Here is a 23806-nt window from a genome sequence, read left to right on the forward strand (position 1 = left end):
TGGGTATCACATTATGATTTGAATCATCATAATAACACGACGATCACTTCATTACGGTACCTGTGAGTATCAAACATGGTGAGAGCAGTTACACTATAACACAACTTTATCATAATCACCTTGAAACATCATCATTGAATGTGATTCGATAGAGAACTCAAGTGTAATGAAAGATATATACTAATTATTTCAAGTAATTTGAGTTCATTCTGGGTTAGACTTAACAATAAATGTATATCATCAATAGGAATGGAATAGTGGTAATAATCTGTACTTGAAAATATTATAAGTGATAGAGTTATAACTTGTAAAGAATAGGATAAAATTAATAGGATCCTCTTCAAAATTAATCAACTGCTCATTTAGATAACGAAAAATTTCTAATGGAAATGACTCAATAGTATGACAGAAGCTAAATTAAATTTATAACAATGCTCGCCGCAGTGAGTCATGGTTTCAGTTGTAATACTGTTAATTTATCGAATAATAACATTGTTGACACGAATTCATGTTTTTATTCTAGATTTATTGAATAAAATGGTGATGGAGCAAGAGAAAATGTTAGCCGTTGATTTATAATGAAACAGTGCGTTTGGTTGCGTGTTTGAATGGCGACGAATGTATGAGTAATTGCAGAGGCCGTGGCTGCGGGAGCAGATGTTGGCGGCAAGTGAAATTATGGCGGGAAGCGCGGCGCTGATATTGTTTGAATCGTGTACAGCAGCTGTTAAATCTTTCGCAACCCGTACATTTTAACTCCAAAAACGAGTAAGTAGTTAGTTCATCGTGTACCAGATGCGTTTTAGTGTGGCCCACTGCACAAGCGTGTACTCTGCCTCAGCAAAATAAAACTACATACGACCGTTGAGATCATGTTTTCACATTAAACTCAGGTTTTCACATAATACAGAGTATATACTTGCTCTCACTGGTGATCATATGCGAGCTCTCAGCCATACATGTGTGATGAGCAGCTCAGTAATTATGGATAATTTGAATCTCCGAAGTTTTATTCTGTGAAAATAGAACAATAATATAATAAGTATGGATTATACAAAGATCTAATAATATTGTATTATCACAATTTCTATTATAAAATCCATACTGTCGAGAATAAATCCTCATCAAGTTGGAAGAAATGATTGGCAAAAATATGCGGTGATCATTAGGAATGTGGCCACGATTTACGTAGTCAATAGTCAGGCTTTTGAATTAATCCATAGAAAATATAGTAGACCTGTATGTGAACCAACTGTTATTATGCAAACTAATGAATTAGTTACATACAATAAGAGTTGATGGAGCGTGGGTTGATAGCATGAAATAGCGTACATAATCAAATTATTCAATTTAAGAGGCGAAGGCTCACAGCTTGCATCGAGCAGACTCATGAATGTTTGAATAAATTCCAAGTCACAGATGAAAACGTTTTCATGCTGAGAATTCACTCAGTAATCTTGGAGAATGCGACCAGAACATGTCAACTTAGACTCACTCACTCGAATGAATTTCGAAGCTCTCTTGGATTGAAGATGGATAATGGAAGAGGCAGCTCTATGAATGCTGAAGGACCGAGTTTATTGATTGGTGGAAACGAAAGGTCGTCACCTCCAATCGGATCAGATGTGTGCAAGTTGTGATCTTGGAGGGGGCTTACAAAAGTAAATAAAGCTGTTGAACCGTGAAATATTGCCATCAGTGGAATAAGCTTTGCTGCAGTGGCAGTGTATATAGAAAGTATTAGCACTCTCTCAAATTGTGGGGAATTCTCTATTATAATTTGTGTATTTTGTGTTAACATTGCCAACTCGACCAATTGTGGACTGGAATATTCTAACTTTTCATTCGGACAGTTTTAGTTCAAACACTTTGATCATTCAAACTAACCTACTGTATCTAATATGAAAGACTTCTACAAAGCTTGTCGTCCTTCTCCTTCTCATTTATTCTCCATCAATGTGAAAATAACCATGATAATTAGAGTCAATTATAAAATAATAAATTCATTTGAATAATATAGATATCACCAATTCTATCCTATTTTATTATGATGATCACAGAATGAGAATTTTTCCTTGTAAGGCTATTATCAACAAAGCTCCCGTGTCAGAGGCTCATGCATTGAATTCAATGTTGATGGAGACTGTGAATCATTGTCCACTTGATAACTCAATGAACCTCCATGACGGATGAACTTTAGTCATCACTGTATTTGTGATGTTTGAAACACTGCTTGGAGATTGTCTTCAAATTCCTTTTTTTTGTCCATAATCGGTCCTATAAAATACCAACGCTCGTTTTATTTTAATAATTGCAGCTGATGAGATAATCAATATTTTCGTACGATATAAGGAATCCAAGTTCAGAAGCTTATATGGTGAGGGAGCTGTGAAAATGTTTCTTGTAGTCGTATTTGTCCAAGTCTTTGCACCACTATGCGGGAAAAACCGTGATATGAGCTTATATAATCCGAATCTCTCTCCACATACAGCAGCTCTCTTCTTTACTCCTTGCATCAGCTGCCTTGCTCGTTTGAAGCAAAAACATGATACCTTCCTTATCCAGCTCAACATTGTTACTCCAAACTAAGTAAGCGATTCACCTACTTTCTACCAAACACCATATCTTTGTTCTCCATTTCTCTTGTTACTACACGTTCGGGTATATTTGCTTCAAATCTCGCTGAGCTCAACTCCACCATCTGTGGATTTCAAACGAGTAGTACCCAATTCATGGTTATTGAATCCTAGATTTCACCACTGTTGTTCTGGTTTACTTTATTTCTACACATCAAATTGTTATACACATTCCCTATGGAATAATCCTAGAATTCTTTTTTACTGTATATACAAATATTGATCACAGCACTTCTGACCATAACCTGTAACACATATCTAGCAAAAGATCAATATTCTTAGTGAATGCTGAGTAATCTTCTCTATTTGAACAGAGGTTGGATCAATACAATTTATTTCATTTTTACGTCAACTTCCGTTCTCTCACTCAAATATCAGAAATTAGAATGACATCAAAGATCAAAGTGAAGATTTAAAACTTTCCATTTATGCGCTTTTATCATTGGAGAAAACACAAATATACCGTATATCGTTTGATTACTACATTTTATAGTATTCTTGACTGCAGAAAATTTAATTACTTATCATCATACTTCATTTATTACCACATCACAATCATTGGAATCTATGAATATGCTATGATAAGTATCCATGTGTAGCCTATTATTATTCTCTCCAACTTCATCGAAAATATTGCGATTATTGACACAGACAATAATTATTTCAGATCAGTATCTTCCTGCATTGGGCAATCTGAAACCAAAATATTATTCATAAATAATGTTCTCCATGTATTTCTGGTTGTAAATTTGAATAATCATGAATAACCATCTGGATCGATCTGTCACTGGCATTTTTCAATCAAATTATGATTTTGATTTTTTTTCATGTTTCAAGCGAAATCCGAAAATGCGTGAGTTCAATATATGCAAACTCAGCAAACCCGACTGAGGCTTACACTGATTTCAATGGTTAACAATCTTTCAAGTATTTGGACTGAATTCGATTGTGAGGAGGATTGTGTAATTAATTGGAATCCGATCCTAACTTGTTATTGATGAAGATTCCATGGTAGCCAGAACAATGTGGAGCTTCAACAATCCAACGATCAGTTTCATGAATGTTTTCCGCATACTCGGCTCAAAATATCTTGGACTTTCTAAACTTGAGAAACATTCCCTGCAAGATCGTATTAATAGTACCATAGCTTCTCTAGGTTGAACAGGATCAGTTTAATATTAGAATATTTGTTCCCCTACATGAGCTCCAAATCCTCTTCAAAATATCCTCCACTCCCTAGAACATCCTCTGCGAAATTCCTGAGAATCCACGCCAACTGTTTTCTAGAGTATTCTCGGATCTGATGTTGAGCTTTACGTAAGCTACTTCGTGGAATAGCACTTATCTAACTATTTCATTCGTGATTATCCTGATTATTTTAATCTGCGACAAGGAAAACACGGTTATAGTAACAATGGAATAGGTAATACGTTACATTGATTTCAAATTTCCACTTAATCCACCATTTTCGAAGAACCTCGTCTTTGTAGGTACAAATTCTAATATCAACATGTATTATATTCAGCCTTATGGAATCGAATATATTCGATGATGAGCTGGTGGTGAGTGGCCGATTGGAGGAGCGTGGAGCGGAGAGCAGACAAGACAAGCCGTATGTCGTCAAAGCTCTAATCCCCATAACAACGCTAATACCTTCTCCTCATGGAGTAAGCCTCTATCTGGAGCACTTGGGCTCTGTTGCGGCTCGGCTCAGCATCGTGATACCCGCTCTTCCTTATCAACATCGTCTAAACTCCAGCTGCTTGCTTGCTGCTGCACATAAACTAAACCCCACATGAGAACACCTGGTGCCGTGCACTCTCTACCCAAACGCATTATGAAGAAGCTGCTGCTGAAAGCACTTCCTTAACAACAGCTCTTCCTCTTAAGCAAAATTATACGGCATGAATACATATAATGTATTCAGTGCTAAGATAATGATGATACCTTCAATCAATAGAATAAATCGGATTTGTGTGGATGCTATGATAATCAGTCATAATATATTGATGCTTGAAATGTGTAATTGAATACGCCGCAATTAAAAATATATATTTATATCGCATGTAATATGCAACTGTTTTTTCCTCTATGTTAATAATGATTAGAGCTACAGAATTTGATGTATAAATTTGTATTGCTAAATATGATTGATTTTCGTAAAAAGAGATAATTATTGTTAAGGCTTTGTTACATGATACATAGCTACTGAGAACAAACTGAATAAATATTTGATAATGAGAAAAAAGTTCTGAATTGAGAAAGCACCATTTCTTGTTTCCAATGATTTCATACAAATTTAACTGTGCACAAAGAAGACTATCAGAGTTGTGAATGGACAATTATTGTTGTTTGCAATATTTGAAACATTCATCTGTTCTCGAAATAGTTTTTTTTCTGGATTGTTGGCGAATTGAATATGAATATGAATATTGTGATATCCTTTTGATGCTTCCCAAACATGTTTACCGTTCCCGGCTAATAAAAAACATGATTGGCTATTTGAACAGCCGAGCCAATTGAAAGTCAGTGAGTCTGTGTAGGTGAGTCGCCCCCAGCGATAATATTTCAAAATGAACACCTACACGACCCCTAGTATTTTCCGTCTGTAAAAAATGACTTTTGAAATTCGCCTTGCACCTTTCATAACAAATCGCGCCATTCCACGTCATTGGTGTATTATTTTTATTCATATTTCACAGTCGCTTTTTGCACTGGTCGAGTTAAGCGAGGAGAAGGGGCGAAAGTTTAGCTTTGCAGCGACCACGCGAAGAGAGGAAACGGGAATTTAGGTGGAAGAAATTTACTTTTCCGACAGCAGCGGAAGAAATTCGTAGTGAAAAATTGCGAGTGCCGGTGTGTTGGCTCTGAAACGCTTTCTCAGTGCGCCTCTGGGAGCAAGCAAGCCACTGTTTGACTGATAGCCCACAATCCCGAAGTCAGGAGGCACACACTGCTGAGACCCCGCTCCCTTCAGCACTCGCAGCTGACGCGCAACTTAATAGATGACTCAGACGTAAGCCAGCGCACGGCGCAGATGAGGTGTCGACTGAAATCGGCAAGAAGTCGTTTAAAGGATCAGACGGATGCCATTTCTACAAAGTGAATCAGATTTGAAGAATTGCTTTGACGGAGAGAATGAAGCCAATATTGCCGAATGACAGTTATATTGGATTTGGCAGTTTCAATATTTCATGATGTCTAGTTTAGTTTAGTTTAATTTTCGTCTTCATTGTATAGTCGGTGGGTGTTTCTGTATGAAGTATAATATATAATAGATATAAATCTACCAATGGAGTCTACTTCTACAAGCAATCGAAGTATTGTATAATAAACTGAATTCAGGTCCCCCTTAAATTCCTACTGAAATATAGAATGTTAGTAGTATTTTATGAGAGTAGTAAGAGCCTTTCAAAAACGTTCATGAAATGATACCCTGGGGACGGGTAGCATGACTTTTCTCATTTCCTTGACCCATCAAGTTAGCCTTAAGTTGAGGAGTGATTCATCTTATACTTATAACACATAATACTTCATAACACAAGTGTACTCAAACAGACATTCGGTTTCTCAGTGATTAGATTTTCATTAGAAGTTATATTACGGAAGAATGAGAAACGTGAAAAATTCTTTGATATCTAGCAATTCAATTTGATGAATGATTTGTAATCAATAGCCCAATCAAGAAAGTAAATTTCAAATATAATAGAGTTTAAATAAATGTTGATTCTTTTACCAATTGGATTTAGTAAAGATAGTGGTGCTTCAGATTAAAATGCAAGGCTATCAAGCATTTAATGATCTGAAAGCAAGGCTTTCAAAGCTTGAAGAAATTGCCTACAATGCAAAATTAGTTGCAAGTGTGTCTGAAAGGGTATTAAAGATGATACTGAATGCTGTGTTATAATGGCCAAATTGTTTGTTCACAAACCATTCTACAGCACACAATGTTCTGCGCTCTTCAGAGTTGATAGCAAGTGAACCACAAAGATTTGTAAGACGTTCGCTACAATGGGGGGGAAGGAGCAAACCAAACGCACTCTCCAAAGACGCAATCGAATTAATGGCCGGCTTGTCTGAGGCGAAATTTGCAGGGTGAGAGAAAGTAGCTCAACTCGAAAAGATGTGGGTGAGAGTGAGAGGAAGCAGGGTGCCAATTACTCCTCTCTTGGTTGCTTGGTCTGTTGATTAGATTTATGTCCACGTCGCTGACTGTGGTGGTAGAGCTTGTGGGTGCCGGGGAGGGGGGGAGGTACCGGCAAGGGTGCTGCCCGTACGCTAGACAAACTCAGCTGTTGATACCTCCCCTGATTAATATCGAGAACTTTCTAGGTGGCTGGCAACCAGGTTCAAGTCCAAGGCAAGTTTAAGTCGAACAAGGAAGTTGGCACAGTCTTCCAACTTTCTCAATGCTTAATTTTGGAAGAACTTATTCCGAAATGTTTTTAAGGTTCACAAAGTTTACATTCAGAGTCGGAGCAAACACAATTTTCCTGAAGCTGTACAAACTTTTCGAAATAATTATTGAAATACCAGATTTAGGACCACGTTATGAAGGAATTGTTGAACTTCATTGACTCAACTTAAACTAGACTAACTTCTAAATTCGACTTTGTAATTGTGGGAGAACATGAATGCCTATCCAGTTTGAGCAAGAAACACAAGTAAAAGAGTCGAGAGACAATACTAGAAGAACCTCTGGTAAAGCATGTTATATACACGGTGAAATCATATGCAAATCAGTTTACCAACAATAATATCCGCTGTACAAAATATATTGCCGTGTATAGAATATTCTAGAATGTATGACTTTCAACTGTGCTCTTGGTTTTTCTGTTGGAATGATGGGTGGCTGCTTAATATTACCTCTACTAGCAGACAGTCATTATCAACTTACAGTGACTCAGAACTCACCTAAAACCGTTATTCCATTCATCTGTCATCGCCATGCCTTTCATCACCCAATAACAAGCATAAATGGTGCTTTTGTGAGAATCATTCTTGGCAAAAACAAATTGATAGAATAGATTTTTCCTTGAGGACTAGTGAGGTAAGTATTTGGGAGAAATCTGTGACTGCTATTATTGAATGTTTCAATATTATTCAAACTTGCTCTTGTGAAGTTTTCCAGATTTTTCATCATTGTGAATTCTCATTTCTCCGCTCTACTTCGCATGGAACACCTGGAAATTCCAAGGCTCCTAAGATGATAAAATAAGTGAATACACAGCGAATTCTGCTGTGGAACGATTCAAGCTCGGTGCTTCATCACATGTAATTCCCAAGAGCTTGGTAGTAGCAACACTTTATCATAAGTGTGGAGCTCTTGAGTCAGCAGCCACCCTATTATTGTTTTCAAGGAGGAACAGCGAAATTTACTGCCCTCTCCAATGTAGCACGTGTTCAGCAACACTACTGTTTATAGTAACGACAACTGTAAGATAATTCATTAGCTTGATAATTCAAGGTTACCAATAAATTACAATATTATTAATTTTGGTAATACAGTACACCATGAAAATTGGATCTATTTTTGTGAATAATCGATGGTTGACTGTAAGTTTTTATGAAAAAATTCATTCATTAGAATACGTGTGAGAGAAAATCGGGATGCTCTATGTTGTATACTCTATGTTTATGTTGTTTTATACTCTATGTTGTATGCATTGAATAGAACATAGAGTCGTATGAAACTAATAGCACATAAGTTGACAATTCCCCGATTACGAATTACACAACACAAAAAAGTACAGTAACAACAAATTTAATGTACACAAGGTTCTTTCCATGTATCACATTTTACTTAAACGTAAGAATACAAAGTGACAAGCTCTTCCGCATCTGGGGAGATCTCATGATAGATCTCTCCTGTGGTGGAGCTATGCGAGAAGAGAATACTAATTGCGATGAGGCAGCAACAATAGAGAGGCACTCAGAGTTATTCGGGGGACAATAACAAATAGCATTAATATTCGCCGCTCGCCTCGGGTCTCTCATTCACACACATGCGTGCAAGCGTGCATGTCATCGCCGCAAATAATAATTATTAGTCAACGAAAGACCGTGAAAGGGCAGGGCGAGCGGCGGATTTGGCTGTGATTGATATACTCTAAATTCAGCATGGCCAGATTGCTTGTTCTCATTTTGCTCGATCCGACAAAAGCCATTTATATGGGCATCTCTTTTGATGGATTGTTCATCTCTTCACGCATTTTCCATATAGATGTGATGTATTGTGTGCGTTGACAAATCTCATAGAGTATCCTATACAACACTAATGAAATAGCTGAACGGAATCAAGAGGAGGGAAGTTCCTGGTTGGACAATTTTGTGCTATGAGCCCAACTTGTGCGTGAATGAAAAGAGGGATGAAATAATTACAATATTGACGGAATCACAATCTCAGACAAAATCATCCAGCTCGTGAAATGAGACTTCCAATCGATTGAATCTATGTTTGGTAAAATAAACTCAAACAAGTATCATGAAAGTATGATTTCATGTAACTGATGAGCAGACCCAGAAAGTATTTGAACTTTGAAATATTTGAAGTGAAGTTTGAGTTTATTCATAGCTTTCGAGTCATCAGGCTACAAAACCTGTTCAATGAGCAGTAATTAGTTCTTAATAAAAACAACTACTCATTCATTCAGACATTTAGGTCTTGGATTCATAATTCAATTGAATGAATCCATTATTGTTTCCATTGATGTATCTTGGATGATATAAATCATTGATGCATCCTTCATACGAAATTCTTAATCTCTTTAAATATTCATTCTGCTTTTCCCCATTTACATTAATCCTGCTTCATTATTTATTTTCAATCTTATATTCCTCTTCGATTTCCAAACCAAGTTCTTAATATGAGGACGATTGCTATTTTCGCCGTGAATATAGGATTGATTTTCCTCATTCTACAGTTATTTTCTCACGCCAAGCACGAGCGTCATTGAAACGACAAGACAATCATTCGATTCAAGAAAGCATTTCCCATATCCCAGGAGTTCTAATTATATATTCATTCAACAAATGATAACTGCTTTTCAAGGTGGGCTTCACATTCAGTTGCACCTCATGAATTCCCCTGCCTCTGAATAATGATTCGACGATAATCAGTGAATAATAAATTGGATCCAAGGGACGCAAAAGGAAATTTGAATAACAAATTGAAGCCAAAGAGCGAGCGAATAGCGACAATCCATATTCATCATGAACTTCAATCATTGACGACTTTGGATTGTAGGATTGACGATTCCTCAATCGATAATCATTTTCAAGAAGAGAATCATTTTCATTCAGGCGAGTGAAAGCAAGAGCGAAATCGCCTACTCACCTTGAGTCAGACGTACATAAAAGAAGAGCGATAACTTGACATACCATTCATTAATCGCTTGTAAATTCCTAGATTGAAGTTTATCTTTTGCTTTTTTCAACGTTCTTGTCAACTTGCTTGTCTGTCTGTAACGTACACATTTTACAGACTTACATTCTATTATCTTTTTTCAATCGACTTATCTTAAATTAATGTTTATCGTTGTATGCGAGAATAAATAATATTCATCCAAACCTATGGATTTACTCGTAAATTACATTAGATTATATAGATTCCACAATTATATTCAACAAGTGTCCAAGAAACTAGAAAGTTCAGTCTTACAAGATGTCAAATTATCTCTAGATAAACTGGGAAACTTGGGAAAAAATCAATTATATAGCTTGGCCAAAAAAGGATATTTCCCGAGTCATTTCTTTTCGACATAAGTTAAGTAAGTATTTCAAATGATTACAAGCAGAAGCGCTCCTGTTACAGGGATCATTCCTTGATATTTCCTACAAGAACATCTAGTGTTTAGATATAATTTACAATAATTTCATGCATTCAATTGAATAATATTAGAGCTAATAGGAAGAAGAGTCGAGTCTTGGACGAGCATATTTTCAATGAGATCAAACCCAAATTATTTTGTTTCATAATTAGTTCTAAAGGACTTGCTTCTTGGAGAGTTTAATTGCATGAATTCACCAGCAGACTCCTAGATTCATTCACCTGGAAACTGAGATGTAAATCTTGTTAGTTCAAATGACCTACCACTTAAATGATATGCTCGTTCCCATGGAACGCTACACTTTGCTTGGATCTGGATCTCTCAAAATTTCTCAACCTCATAATATGAAGCCCTTTCAAGTCTATCTGAAAGTCAGTATGGATCTGGATCTCTTGAAATTTCTCAGCCTCATAATATGCACCCCTTATTGAGGCTTTCTAATTTATCAATAAAATATGTTCAACGAAAGAATAAATGAAGTACCACCTATGAAGCATTCACCTCAGGTCACAAGTCACAATTCACAAGCGGTCCTGACCTCTATAGGCCTATAGCTGGTTTTCGTTCACTCATCTACTCGAACATCATGGTTATATTTTCATCAAATTCATTTTCTCCCGTCCTGTTTCAAAAGTCCTGATCTGAATTTAAAGAGCTACAAAATTGCAATCAATTCTTTCTTGCATAAATTTCCATAGTGGACAGGTTTTTTCCTGATGATAATCACATTTCAGTTGTATTGTGACGAATGTGATGGTATTCCTCCATAGAGAATAAATACAAACTGGGACTAGATGTTTTCGACCGCTATTTAATGCTCAAATTATCACAAAAAAAAACCTGGTTTCATGGCTTAACCAGCCACATCTCCAGCTTTATATAGCTTCAAACAGGATAGTAAACAGCACAGATGAAGATTTGGCTAGTGAAGCCATTACACCAGGATCTGTTTCGCGGGAATTTGAGGAATGAATGGTGGTAAGTTATATTTAGTTTGTATTCAAATCAAATTCGATTTCCAATACTTACAGAAACATATAATTTGTATTTATTGATAGGCTAATCATATTTTTTGAGGAAGTTGGTAGATTTATATTGAAAAGTGATTCAATGTATCACTCAAGAGCAATAAGAAAGAAGTATTCCAGAAATACGGAGTCCAGAAATAGGATCTTAGACGACAGATCTGATTGAATGTAAGAAGCGCTTCCATTCATTGCTCTTGAAAAGAGATGAAAATCGAAGCGAACCTGATGATGGATAATTAGTTCTCATACTGAGATCGAAAAAGGGGTTTCAACCCCATTCAGACCTTCCACTATGGAATCGCTACGGATTCTTGGCCTGATTACTTGCTCCTTTCTCTCAGCCATTGCCTGTCTACCAATCTCAAAGTATTGATTTCAGAAACTGAGTCCTGAATTTTTCTCTTTCGATATCGTTTACCCAGCTCATTGGAAAAGTACTTAACAGTTGAAGGATGGATTATGTAATAAGCTTATTCGAAATTCACCCATGCTAATATTCGAAATTTCTGAATTAAGATGAAACTTTATCAAGTTATGTATTGTACACACTCCAGTGTACACAAATAATAAATATTAAGGTGAGCTTCATTCATAAAGTATAGTTTGAGGCTAATTGTTAGTCGATTACCTTAGTTTGAGTCATTCATTCTGTCTTATCCATTGAGAGAAGAATAGTTACAAGTCAATTTCTTTATCATCCAAACATTCAATTGTGCAATATTATTCAAATATTTAAAAAAAGTCGTATGGTTTTTGTTGGTGGCGAGTCCATTCCAGGAAGATCCACCTCACCTCAATCTATCATTTAAGATTTCAATGAGCCCAACTTCATCCGGGACCGACAATTGAACTTGCCCATTCGATAACACCTAATAAAAAACTTTTGGTGATGAGCGGGTTAGAACACGGGATCTCTAAGCTGCTGCGAACGCACTCTATCAACTAAACCACGGATCACTTCTCTTTAAATATTAGTGTTTATCAAAAAAAGAAAGCTTCTTTCGGAATTGCATCTCATTTCCAAGAATCATCATTATACGAGTTTGATTCTGTCAAAAAATAATTTTATTAATTACTTATTATTTTCTTTCAGCTCATGCAATAAGATACCCTGAAATTAGAATTACTGAGTACAAATGATTTATCAACAATATAAGTACAGTTTTTCGGAAAGTGAGTTAATAACCATTTATTCAACATCAATAAGTCTAATGAGATCATTCAAGAATCCATGTTTCATCCGGAAAGATCTTGTGAGAGTAAAGCTCGAAATTCTTATCTTATAAAATAGAAAACAGAATGAAAATACTATCTTCTAACAATCCTTTTACCCAATAATCTTCACTCACGATATAAAAAGCTCCAATAATTAGCAAAACATGCTGCAAGAAGACTCTCCAATTTCAAATGAGATTATACGTGTACCAATCAATCCTTTGCCTGACAGTCCTTTATCAGTTTTTCTGCTTGTAAAAGATTGCCACACCTTAATTAAGGCTCTGTGTGATTTTGAGGCGTCAGGCGGCGGCACGAGTGTTTGCTTGCTGTTCAGCCATTGATTGCATTGACCTCCATTGCACGTTCCATTGTTATTTCTCTACAATAAACGAAAATCTCTATTGGGAGCTCTGGATATTGTACTGAATACTGTATTCTCTACTCTAAAATAATTTCGTAACACAATTATAATTAATCCAGGACATAAATTAATTGATTGAACTTGATGTGAATGAACTATAATAACTTATAACTATTAATACTATAATAACTATTGTGGAAGCACATTTAATAAGCTGGTAGAACTCGAAATGATTGATAACGAGCAACTCGATAAGATAAGGCTCCACCACCAGCAAATTATCACTGTAAATTATTATTGATTCTTCAATTATTTTATTTTGTTACGGTTGCAAAGGTTCGCAGAATACCTTGTAAAATTATAATTGCTCCTCTCTCGGAAAGGTATTTTCTAAATTTGCCCTTCTGGCGACATAATTTAAATTTTGTTATATTGAGACTATTTATATCTCATTCGCAATAATTGAGGGTGCTTACCCCCTCCCTCTATCAAATTTGGGGAAGGGTGTTATCACCTTTTACAACGTCACTCCCTCCCTCCCAGCGATTTGAGTAGACTCGGACTCATCTGGCGACTCCTCTAGTCTTTGGTTTTACTACGGTAAAGTGTGCGGTAGTGACTTGTTGGCTATAAATTCTAAAATCGGAACTGTGATATTATATTAAGTGTTAGTGCTGATGGACATAAACAATACTCTAACGGCTGAGGTAATATCCGTGCACATACTCGTAGAATCGGTGAGTCTATTCCAATTTAATAAGATTAAGGCTAACAAATGACCCTAGGTGTATCTTGTTTCCACATTATATAACTATAATAACCTATGAATACAAATTCACATATAGCACCGTTCGGAAGAGTGGATAATCTTTATTCTGTTTGTTCAGTGTAGTGTCGTCAGTTCAATCCAAATTGAGAGATGAATGTAGGATTTTGTTTATTCTTATACGAGTCTATAGGAATTCTAGAGAAGGTTATCCATTATGAGTTTATGACGAATGCCACTCATCTACCATGGGTGGATATTTATTCTCCTCCCACAACTGAAATCCTTGTAACGGCAATACCTGGAATCAAATATACAATAAATGGAGAAGTTCAACTGATTATCTAACCATTGATTGATTATTGTAAAACTTGTTCGATTCATGTTTGCACTTCTACACATCATGATTCAGAATACTCCAATAAGTTCTACTTGTCTTGTACTATCCAAAATCTCTATCTTATTCTCCCGGTCTCCATCAACCTTTAATAAATTATCACCATAGATGATAAACATCTGAATGAATATATAAATTAATTCAAATCATCATGTGTTTATTATAATCAATACAGAACTCAACCAATCAGATCATTTTTTTTCAAGAATCTTGTTTTGATTAATTTTTTAGGTTAGTGCATAAGTCTTGAAGTTGTGCTCTTCTTCATTCTATTGAACAAAAGTGGGAAAATCAATTGGTTAGATTTTCGTAATCACCAGATCTATCACAGGACTAAGTATGGGAATAGATTACTACGGAGTACTGGGACTCACACGCAACTGTGATGACCTGCAAATCAAAAAAGCTTACCGAAAACGGGCAATAGAAACAAATCCTGAGAGAAACGCTGGAGGAGCTCTCAAAGAGCTGTTTGTTTTGATTGGTGAGGCCTACGATGTGCTGAGTCAGCCCAAATGGAGAGCGGTCTACGATCAGTACGGCGAAGAGGGAATGAAAAAAGGAGTGCCGAGTCCTCAGGGATGGATACCTCCCTACGCTTATCACGGAGACCCAGTCAGAACCTATCAGGAATTTTTTGGAACATCTTCACCCTATGCAGATATCCTACAGTTGGAACTACCCACAATGGATGGTGAGTTAATAATCAGCTTTATTGCCAACCAAGGTAATGTAAATTCAAAAAATACTGATGTATTTAGCTATTCATTTTACGGTTCATGAAAATCTACTATAATTGATTGTTATTGTATGAATGCACTTATATGCATCTTTTTAGTACTTAAGTGGACCATGAAGAAATAAGTCTAAAGGAGGGTAGGCTGAGCATCAAGGATTATATTATACAATATATACTATCCTTGATTATCCTTGAGTATATTTAAAACCTATTTTTCGACACTTACTCTAGCCACTATAATTTCGTCAAGCACTGGCAACTCTTTTCAAGTTACATGCAATATTTTTGCTACGAATAAAGGCATAGAAAGTTTAGATGGAAGGATATTGATGAATTCACCAGTTTTTCAGACTCTTTTTAATAATTTTCATGAGCTTTTCTTCAAGAATGTATCACACTCATTTGAAAATTGTATCATCTACATGTCACCTAACATCTTATTAAACAGTTATTTCCTTTTTTCTATGAGAATGGAGAGGAAGAGCTCTAAAGAAAAAAGGTCCTCCACTAGTTCAACCCCTCCAACTCACCTTGAAAGAACTTTACTTGGGTGCCATCAAAAAAATGAAAATCAAACGCCGGGTTTTTGCCGACAATTTGGAAGAGACCACCATTGTGAAGTACGAAGTCCTGACCATTCCAATCAGGCCTGGTCTGCCACCAGGTACGGAGATAGTGTTTCCGGAAAAAGGCGACTGTGGTCATTCTACTATCCCAGGAGATATTATTTTTGTAACCGAGGATCTACCACACAGCAATTTTCGGCGTGAAGGCATCAATCTTCTGACAACAGTCGACATAGATTTACAGGAGGCATTGACTGGCAAAACAATTGACTTGGAAACTCTCGATCAACGACAGATTCGAGTGCCTATAACACAAGTTGTCTACCAAGATTATGTGAAGGTGATATTCGTTTTCAAAGCTCAACCACAAAATATCAAATATATCACATTCTAACATTCATACACAGTAGATATTCTGTTCGTTGATTAATTCTTAATTAGTAATACAATAATGCTAGGAAGTATTTTCAATTGTAACACAGCTATCAATTCTGTTGTTAGTGAGATGTGAGACAATCATAGAAGAAGTATACTGATATACTTATTATTTCCATTCTCACATTTTCATGACTATGAGAGTGATGTCAATCCTCGAACCTTACAAGGATTAAGTCTTTGATATTCCCAGAACTTTGACTAATGATAGATTTCGCTTCGAGTTTGTGACCACCGCATTCCGCAAGCATCAGTAGCTCTTCTTAGTAAATCTGGGAAAAATTGATAGAATGGTGAGATATCATCAACAATATTATCCTGTCATAATAAAAATGGATCATGGAGAGATCCATGAAAAGGGAGCTCTTCATAGTATGTTTTGGAGAAAATCAAATGGTCTATTCTCACATAACAAGCATAGTATGCTTAATGGATAAAATCAGATTCTTCAAACTGTGATAATCATGATGTTAAGATAGTAATAAAGATAGTATACATTCTAAATTTTCTAGAATGTGAAGCACATGTATGTTGAGGCATGTTTCTTACGAGAGATCTCTGAGGAAAATATACAGTATTTTTGTGTAATTTATTGGGGATACAATCCTTGCTTTGAAAAGTATCATCTACTTATATCCTTTTTGACCCAATGATTAGAAAAATATTAGTATGATAAATTCATTTAGGGCTTTTGAACAAATTTAATCCTTTGAATTTGTTCCGAAGGTGGTGCATTCGGAAGGCATGCCTTACGTGGATGATCCAGACCGCTATGGTGATTTGCTAATCGACTTTCGGATTAAATTTCCTGTTTATCTGCCAGAGGAGAGTAAACGATTCATCAAGAGAGCCATGGCAATGCCTGGAACTGATGGCCAACAGCTAGCTGATCTTGTTCTCCAATACATTGGCCCTAAGGAGGGATCAACAAGATGCCCACCAAACAGCTTATGGGATAGGATATGAATGTTCATCAATTTAAATTTCTCCATGCGTTCAGATTAAGGCTTCTCTGATGCATTCAATTTATCGGATTTAATATTTGGTCTGTCTACAATCCACAAATGTTTTGATCGAACTGGTCATTATTTCCAATGATTTATAAATTATCACAGTAATGTGAAGATAATAGATAATTGTCAATTTGAGCAACATTTATGAAATACAAAGTATTTTCAAATTGGACTATATATTAATTAACAATAGCCTATGCTATTCGCTCACTTATAAAAATTATAAAACAAAATATAACAGACAATGAATCATTTTTTTGTAGATTCATATGACATATTATGATCCAAATAATATAGTTTTTATTCCATCTATTGTAATAATTATGTGTGTCTACTAATAATGAATTTACAAATACAATCTATCACTCAATATTAGTTTGAAATTTGAATTATTCAGTCAGTTACATAACAATGCTGAAACATAAACGATATGATATCCTAGCAGTTGCTGAACGTTGTAGTACATTGTATGATACTGTTTTTATCTTGACAATTTGTTATGAAGATACCTTGAAATACAATATAATTTTAGAGTTGTGTTTGGCTGTTTAGGGTCTCAAGTACAATTTTTTTCCCTGAGGGAAACATTCTTCTTCGGATGGCATAGCCATATAGAAATTAATAGACTATAGATTTCTCAAGTCACGTGATGATAATGATATTTCTTCTTCACTCACATCAATCAATTTCATCAATTTATTATAATAAGTAACGTATCTTCAACTTTGAATAATATTATTATTATTGTATAATATTTTCCTTCAAAAGGTTACTTCGATATACTTGCATATTTTCATGCTATAAAATCTCAATGGAAAACGTTTGTATAACTAATAGACACAAGACATAGACACCATAAATAATAGACACAAGATTGGTAGAAATTACGTTCAAATGTATTGCCATATTTCCCACGTTTCTATCGCAGATTTTATTATCCCATGCTATTGAAATTTAGTTAGGAGAGGAATGACTGTATCTTCTAACTCTGGGAGGAAAATAACCTCGTTCACTTAACAACAATCTCCATTTATCAAAACCCACCTAATAAAGCTGAAGCGTCATTCACCAGCATCATCCTCCCTAATACCTGCTCACATGCCTGAAGCTTACATCATCCACCGTGAAGATACCGTATCACTCAATCATCCTATTGTGTATAGACCAGAAAATTTGCTTCAATTTGTATGATATTGATAGTCTCATATTGGGACTAGAAATTTAGAGGAAGACTTTTCAAATTACAAAAGGCAAGGCAGGCTCATAATATGCAATTTCAGTTAATTGAACAGTGGATAGAAGCACACCATCAAGAAAAGCCAACAAATCACTGGCAAACAAAGAAAGAAAATATTCAAAATAGCTTCTCATGAGACACACAAGTAACAATGATTCATTTTTCATATTGTCTGTTATGTTTAACAATAGGAACATAGGTTGTTGATCACAACAAAAAATTACATAGGCAGAGAGCGGCATGACGGCAGAAGCCGCGTGACGCGTGACGCGAAAGCCGATGCAATCATGGTAGTTGCGGGGGGAGTGACACTGAGGGCACATTCCTTGTTGACAGCGCATATAATTCTACGGCTACAAATTCAGGTTGAGCGCCAGACCAACAAACAGGTCGACAGCTAATTATCAGTCGAGTGAGGGGTTCATTCTTCGAAAGCTTGTTTGGCGCTTGTCTGCAGAGTCGAAACGCACGCTTATTCCTCCGCGCCGTTGCTGGAATAGAGCCGAGTCAGTTGGCATATTTGTTGACGGCAGGCGCTCAGCCGCTGTTCGGCTCAGCAGCAGCAGCAGCAGCAGCAGTAGTAGCAGCAACTGTCAGTTACACCGTGTAAACAGCGTGGAGCAGCTCGCTCAACAACTCGATTAGCAGCGCTTGTTGCTTGTTGCACGTTTTCCTGCGGCAGCGTGCTTCCAATATGTATGCCTCACTCCCTCTCACTCGTGCTTCCACTTCGTTTGCCTTCTCGCTCTCTCTCGTGCTTCTACTCCCTGTGCTTTACTCCCTCCTCCTCTAATACTCCACCTTCTCATGTGTTTCACTCCGAATGAAAATCACAATACAAATCAAATGCAGATAAATGCTCTTCACCCTCTTTCAATGCAATTAAATTGATTGTCTAGGTTTTGGTTGTGTTACACATGTCATGGTATATAATGCAATGCTATTAGTAACTTGAATTCGTTGGATAATAATAAAAAGTTTGATTGAATTAATTCAGTCTGAGATCTGCTGTAGAATCGGTAATGAAATGCTTGCGGAGGTGGACGATAGGGTCGAACACAGCGTGAGAATCTATTATCATTTATAGTAACTGTGACATCGATTGAATTTCACAATATTCTCTGCTCCTGGATAATGTCTACATTCATGGATATTAGAGTATTTCTCAATTTCTTTCCAAAGCAGATTCATGATATGATTTGAAGGTTCAACTTTTTTTAATGTCTCATATATATTATAGGTTCACTACCTGTACTGGACAAATTTTTCAATTATTGAGATTGGCATGTTCTGATTCGAGTTATTCGTGAATTGGATGCAACATAAGAACACTTGATGCATTTGGTTAATGTTTGGAAATTTGAAATGTTGAGGGATGGAATATGGAACAATTTTGAATGAAAGTAGGTGCCGTAATGATTCTCTCCAATCTTATTTACTTGTACTTGCTCGAGTGATTCGAATACTGCTTGATAATAAATATTCTATGATAATATGAATTATAACGGAACATTAGTTTATTACTTCATGAATTACAGAGAGCAAAATCATTGGTTATAAGCAGTTGTTGAGAAATAATCTATGGTATGGTAGTAATTTTACAATCAATCGCTCAATAATCGATTCATATTTTTTATTGCAGAATTCTTATTTTGTTGCACTGTATGTGATGAGAAGAAACGTTGTAAGAAGGGAAAGTTGTAATTAGGTTATGTTAGTTGATGTTTTTCAATATTACTCCTAATCATGAGTCACGTGTTCCACAAGTAATGGTAGTCCGTTTATGGGGTGAATATTATTTTAGAGATCCAAACCTCGAGTCGACCCTCAAAGAAGCAAAACCAAGAATTAAGCATCTGTTTTCCAAGTGAGCTCTTTGGTTTGGCGAGTGCCTGTAGAGAAAAACAGTTTTTTAGTGATGAATATTTCATGAGGCCATTAAGCGCGATGAGCCCGGCGTCGAGACGTGACTGGACCCGGAATTTGTGTGGCGGCCCGAGGGAGCCCTCACGAACCGAGGCGAATTTCCTCGGACTGCTGACCGCGTGTAAACCTGACCTTCCTCATGACTCATCCTACACTTTACTGCTCCAACGTCGCCGACCTGAGGCGGCCAACTCTACGCAAACACTTTCCACTTCCGTTTGATGAAGTCCTCTGCCTCCACCCTCATCAAAGACGCAAACTTCATGTCAGTACCCTTCAGTTTGTATGACTTTCACTTGATGACGGAATATGTGACAGCACCAAAATTCAAATATTGTTTTCTGACCATGATAAATATCAAGATTGAGAGAACATCACATTTATGTGAGAAGGATGATGATCAAAGAAATGAAACATTTGAATGATGTTGAAATGAAACATTTTCATCAATGAGAACAAGTGATCATTTGCTCGGGAAGAGAATCATACCACAAGAATCAAATAATCATCACCTAATTGAATTCAAGAGATTGATAATACATAAAATAATACATTTCAAGTTGTTCCATTTGGTTCTCATGAGGAACATATCATAGGTCCATTTATATGTTTCTATTTAGTAGGCCCGTTCTTATGTCTAGTCACAGATAGGCATATGAGCTAGTTTTTGATAAGCAAATATCTGTATGACCCTTCATTGTTGGAACCCATTTTGAAACAAAAACACACTACAGTATACTCATTTGTTTGATGATAGCTGCTACATAGTTCTCTATTTGCATAAACTAGATATTAAACTGCTGTGATTTAGTAGAAAGACAATAATGAATTAGTACATTTCTCAAATTTATCCTCCTCTCAATAACTGAGCACAATTCCAACATATATTACGTTTATTGGATGGATGGAGAATGAATGAGTTTGATAACATATTCAGCTAATTCACAATACTAAAACCGTAGATGTATCATGTCATCTCTAGTACAAGGTATCCTCAGTTTTTCTCCCCCAATCTGTGAGTTTTTTTAATAAAGAATAATACAGAGATATAGTCTTATCTGTTATATACTCTTCATAGAGATATTTTTACTACTGTACAATTCATGTAATATATAATTCGTACTGGGAATTGTAACTACTGAACAATTTATGTGATATATAGTTCTTACTGGGAATTGAATCGAGTTCATCAAGGAAGAAAGAATTCAATTCCATTCCGATGCTGGCAACATAATTATGAGTTCCGTGGAAGAGGAAAATACTCCAAATTGAATGGGACTCTCGAAACGTTTCGACTAACACATTGATAGATCTGTAGACTTCATTTTCTGATTCTTCGAGTACCAAAGCGATGATGTTTATCATGATGATGATGTCGATAATGATGATAATAATAATAATTCCAGCCCTCCACGATTCCTAAACGGAATGCTTACATTGGGCGAGTTCATGAAAAAAAACTTCGCAAGTCGTTTTTTCTTTTACTTGCAACAGTTGAAGCGGCAAAAGTTTATCGTTCTTTTCTCGCGAAATTTCGTTTTATCAAGCGATTTAAATGCACGAGTCTCTGCTTGCCTGTGTAGTTGAGTTTCCGGGCCGAGTTTCTGGCCTGAGAGAAGTGAATAGGAATGCGAGTTTGCTGCCGAATAACCTCGTAAAGTCTGCTTTCGCTGAAGGTCCGCAAGATAGGAAACGTCGACTACCTACCCACCTGGCAATAACTGAAAAAACTGCGCACCAAATAACGCAGGCATTCATCAGATGGAATAAGAATTGTTTCAAGTTTCAAGACCCAGTGGAATGCGTTATTATTTGATCAGAGGCACTAAGTAAGAAACATTTATTTCGCTTGTCAGTAATTTACAGTTTATCTCCTTCAAGTTCAAGTTTGTTAAACATTCTTAGATGTTCGAGAAGATAGTGACTCATTCATTATTTCCATTCTGAAGAGTTCAACAGAATTGAAATCAAAAGAATTCTCACATATCTCCAGGCTTGTGCGTCGGTAATGGAAAGGTTTAAGTTTGTAAGAGATGAGAGGACCTACATCTTTAGAAGGTTCCAACCCTTTAGGAAGCGATTTTCCAACTCATGAATGATATTTTATTCTATATATTTTTCTTCATCCCTATTGTTTCATCTGATCAACTGTAGTTTAATATAAATTGAAATATTCAAATACTCAAGTGGTTTTTAACGACCTGGATACAGTACCAGGTAGTTTGAATATCCGAAATGATCTGTAATTGGAAATAAACGATTGATTGAAAATATAGAAGCCAATCTATTTTTGCAGCATTAGTTAGTATCATAACAATATTATGGTGGAATATAGTTCATTGTGAGCAAGCGTGAGACTGCAATGTTGGGAGGAAGGGAGTTTAATGTGGGACTTAAAATTATATCCACTTTCACAGCCTTTATAGTACTTCAATTTCACTTTTATCTATTGAAATATTCCTTCGATATGGTATGCTAAGATGAACTCCAAAAGATGCTCAAAAAACGATCACAATGTATCACAATGAGTAAAATGTAAGGTCAGCTCACCATTCAATTCCTGATACTCAGGAGACTATACAAGCAGCCTAATATAGATTTTACCAACGGAGTGCAGACAGCCTGCTTTCGTACGTACACTGGTGCGAAACACATGGTGGCGACGAGAACGGGACAATTTCAACCATTCAACCATGGCTACAAAAATATTCTCCGTCCGATGCGTTTTGCACCGTAGTCTTTCGAAGCACCGAACTTTTAAAATTGATGGAATGAGACTAATGCTTCATCCACTCGCAACCTGCAGTTCTTAACAGTAACCGTCTGCCACTTCAATGGAACATTCAGCAGATTGAATCTTGCGCATGAGCTTTTCAAATGATTGACGAGTAATTCGTCTGGCTGAAAAGGTACTGAATAGAATTGCATTGAAATGTTTATTGGATGTCGGACCAACTCCAAAAGGAATCGTTCAAATGCAACTCAGAGTCTCATCAAAGTATTAGCAGGGAGCTTAAAAGTTTGGAAGCTATCAGGTTCACATGTTTCTAGCCTATCTGTCGAAAATTGAATTAAATACCCAGTAAACTGGGTAGAGCAATTTCGAATGGAATTCAAGAACTAGGGGAAGGACAGTAACTTTCAATGAATTCTACATGCAATAGGAAATAGGAAACTTTACAAACTGAGAGAAAATGTGATTAGAGTATTGATGAGCTGTGGGAGGGGGGTGGGTGGGGTTTTGAAGCGTATGCGAGTTGGGAAATCGATACTGCTGTGTAGTGAATTCCGAAAAGATTTCAATTTCTGTTAATTGAACGGTGTTTCCAAAAAGCTTTCAACTAGCCTCAAGTTCCAGCTTGGAAAACTCCAATTTGCAATAAAGTTGCAAAGAAAGAATTCGCTTAGAAAGTAACGTATACCAATTTGATTCCATTCGTTCGTTTTCTTACTCGTGGGACGTAAAATGTGTTTTCCGTTGATAAAAGTAGGAATTATTGATGAAGAAGGAATGGAAATAGACAACGATGAATAAGAATTTCATCATGGCTTTGTTGAAGTCCATGAGAACAAAAAAAATCTTTCATGAACCTTTCTGCTTTGTCACAAGAATATTGTTTCTTCTCCACGAAGAACAGTTAGTTGGAGGGAGAGA

At 36.2% G+C, this 23806-nt stretch overlaps 2 protein-coding genes across 2 annotated transcripts in view; both read left to right on the plus strand.

The window, feature by feature from the left end:
- Positions 1-23806, plus strand: part of LOC111058896 — a 110732-nt gene that overhangs the window by 18121 nt on the left and 68805 nt on the right. The gene's annotated exons all lie outside the window — the stretch shown is intronic.
- Positions 13477-17754, plus strand: LOC111058013 (dnaJ homolog subfamily B member 13-like). The gene is made up of 4 exons (XM_039426864.1): positions 13477-13809; positions 14467-14929; positions 15444-15880; positions 16702-17754. The coding sequence occupies exons 2-4, from the start codon at positions 14575-14577 to the stop codon at positions 16939-16941; spliced, it is 1032 nt and encodes a 343-aa protein (XP_039282798.1). The 5' UTR covers positions 13477-13809; positions 14467-14574; the 3' UTR covers positions 16942-17754.

Source organism: Nilaparvata lugens, chromosome 4 (assembly GCF_014356525.2).
Source record: "Nilaparvata lugens isolate BPH chromosome 4, ASM1435652v1, whole genome shotgun sequence".
Lineage (NCBI taxonomy): Eukaryota > Metazoa > Arthropoda > Insecta > Hemiptera > Delphacidae > Nilaparvata > Nilaparvata lugens.

Excerpts from the sequence above, each read along its gene's own strand:
- LOC111058013 (XM_039426864.1), top strand. The coding sequence starts at position 14,575 with ATGGGAATAGATTACTACGGAGTACTGGGACTCACACGCAACTGTGAT. Across the intron at positions 14,930-15,443 it reads GGAACTACCCACAATGGATG|AATGGAGAGGAAGAGCTCTA; the intron begins GTGAGTTAATAA and ends TTTTTCTATGAG. Across the intron at positions 15,881-16,701 it reads TCTACCAAGATTATGTGAAG|GTGGTGCATTCGGAAGGCAT; the intron begins GTGATATTCGTT and ends TTTGTTCCGAAG.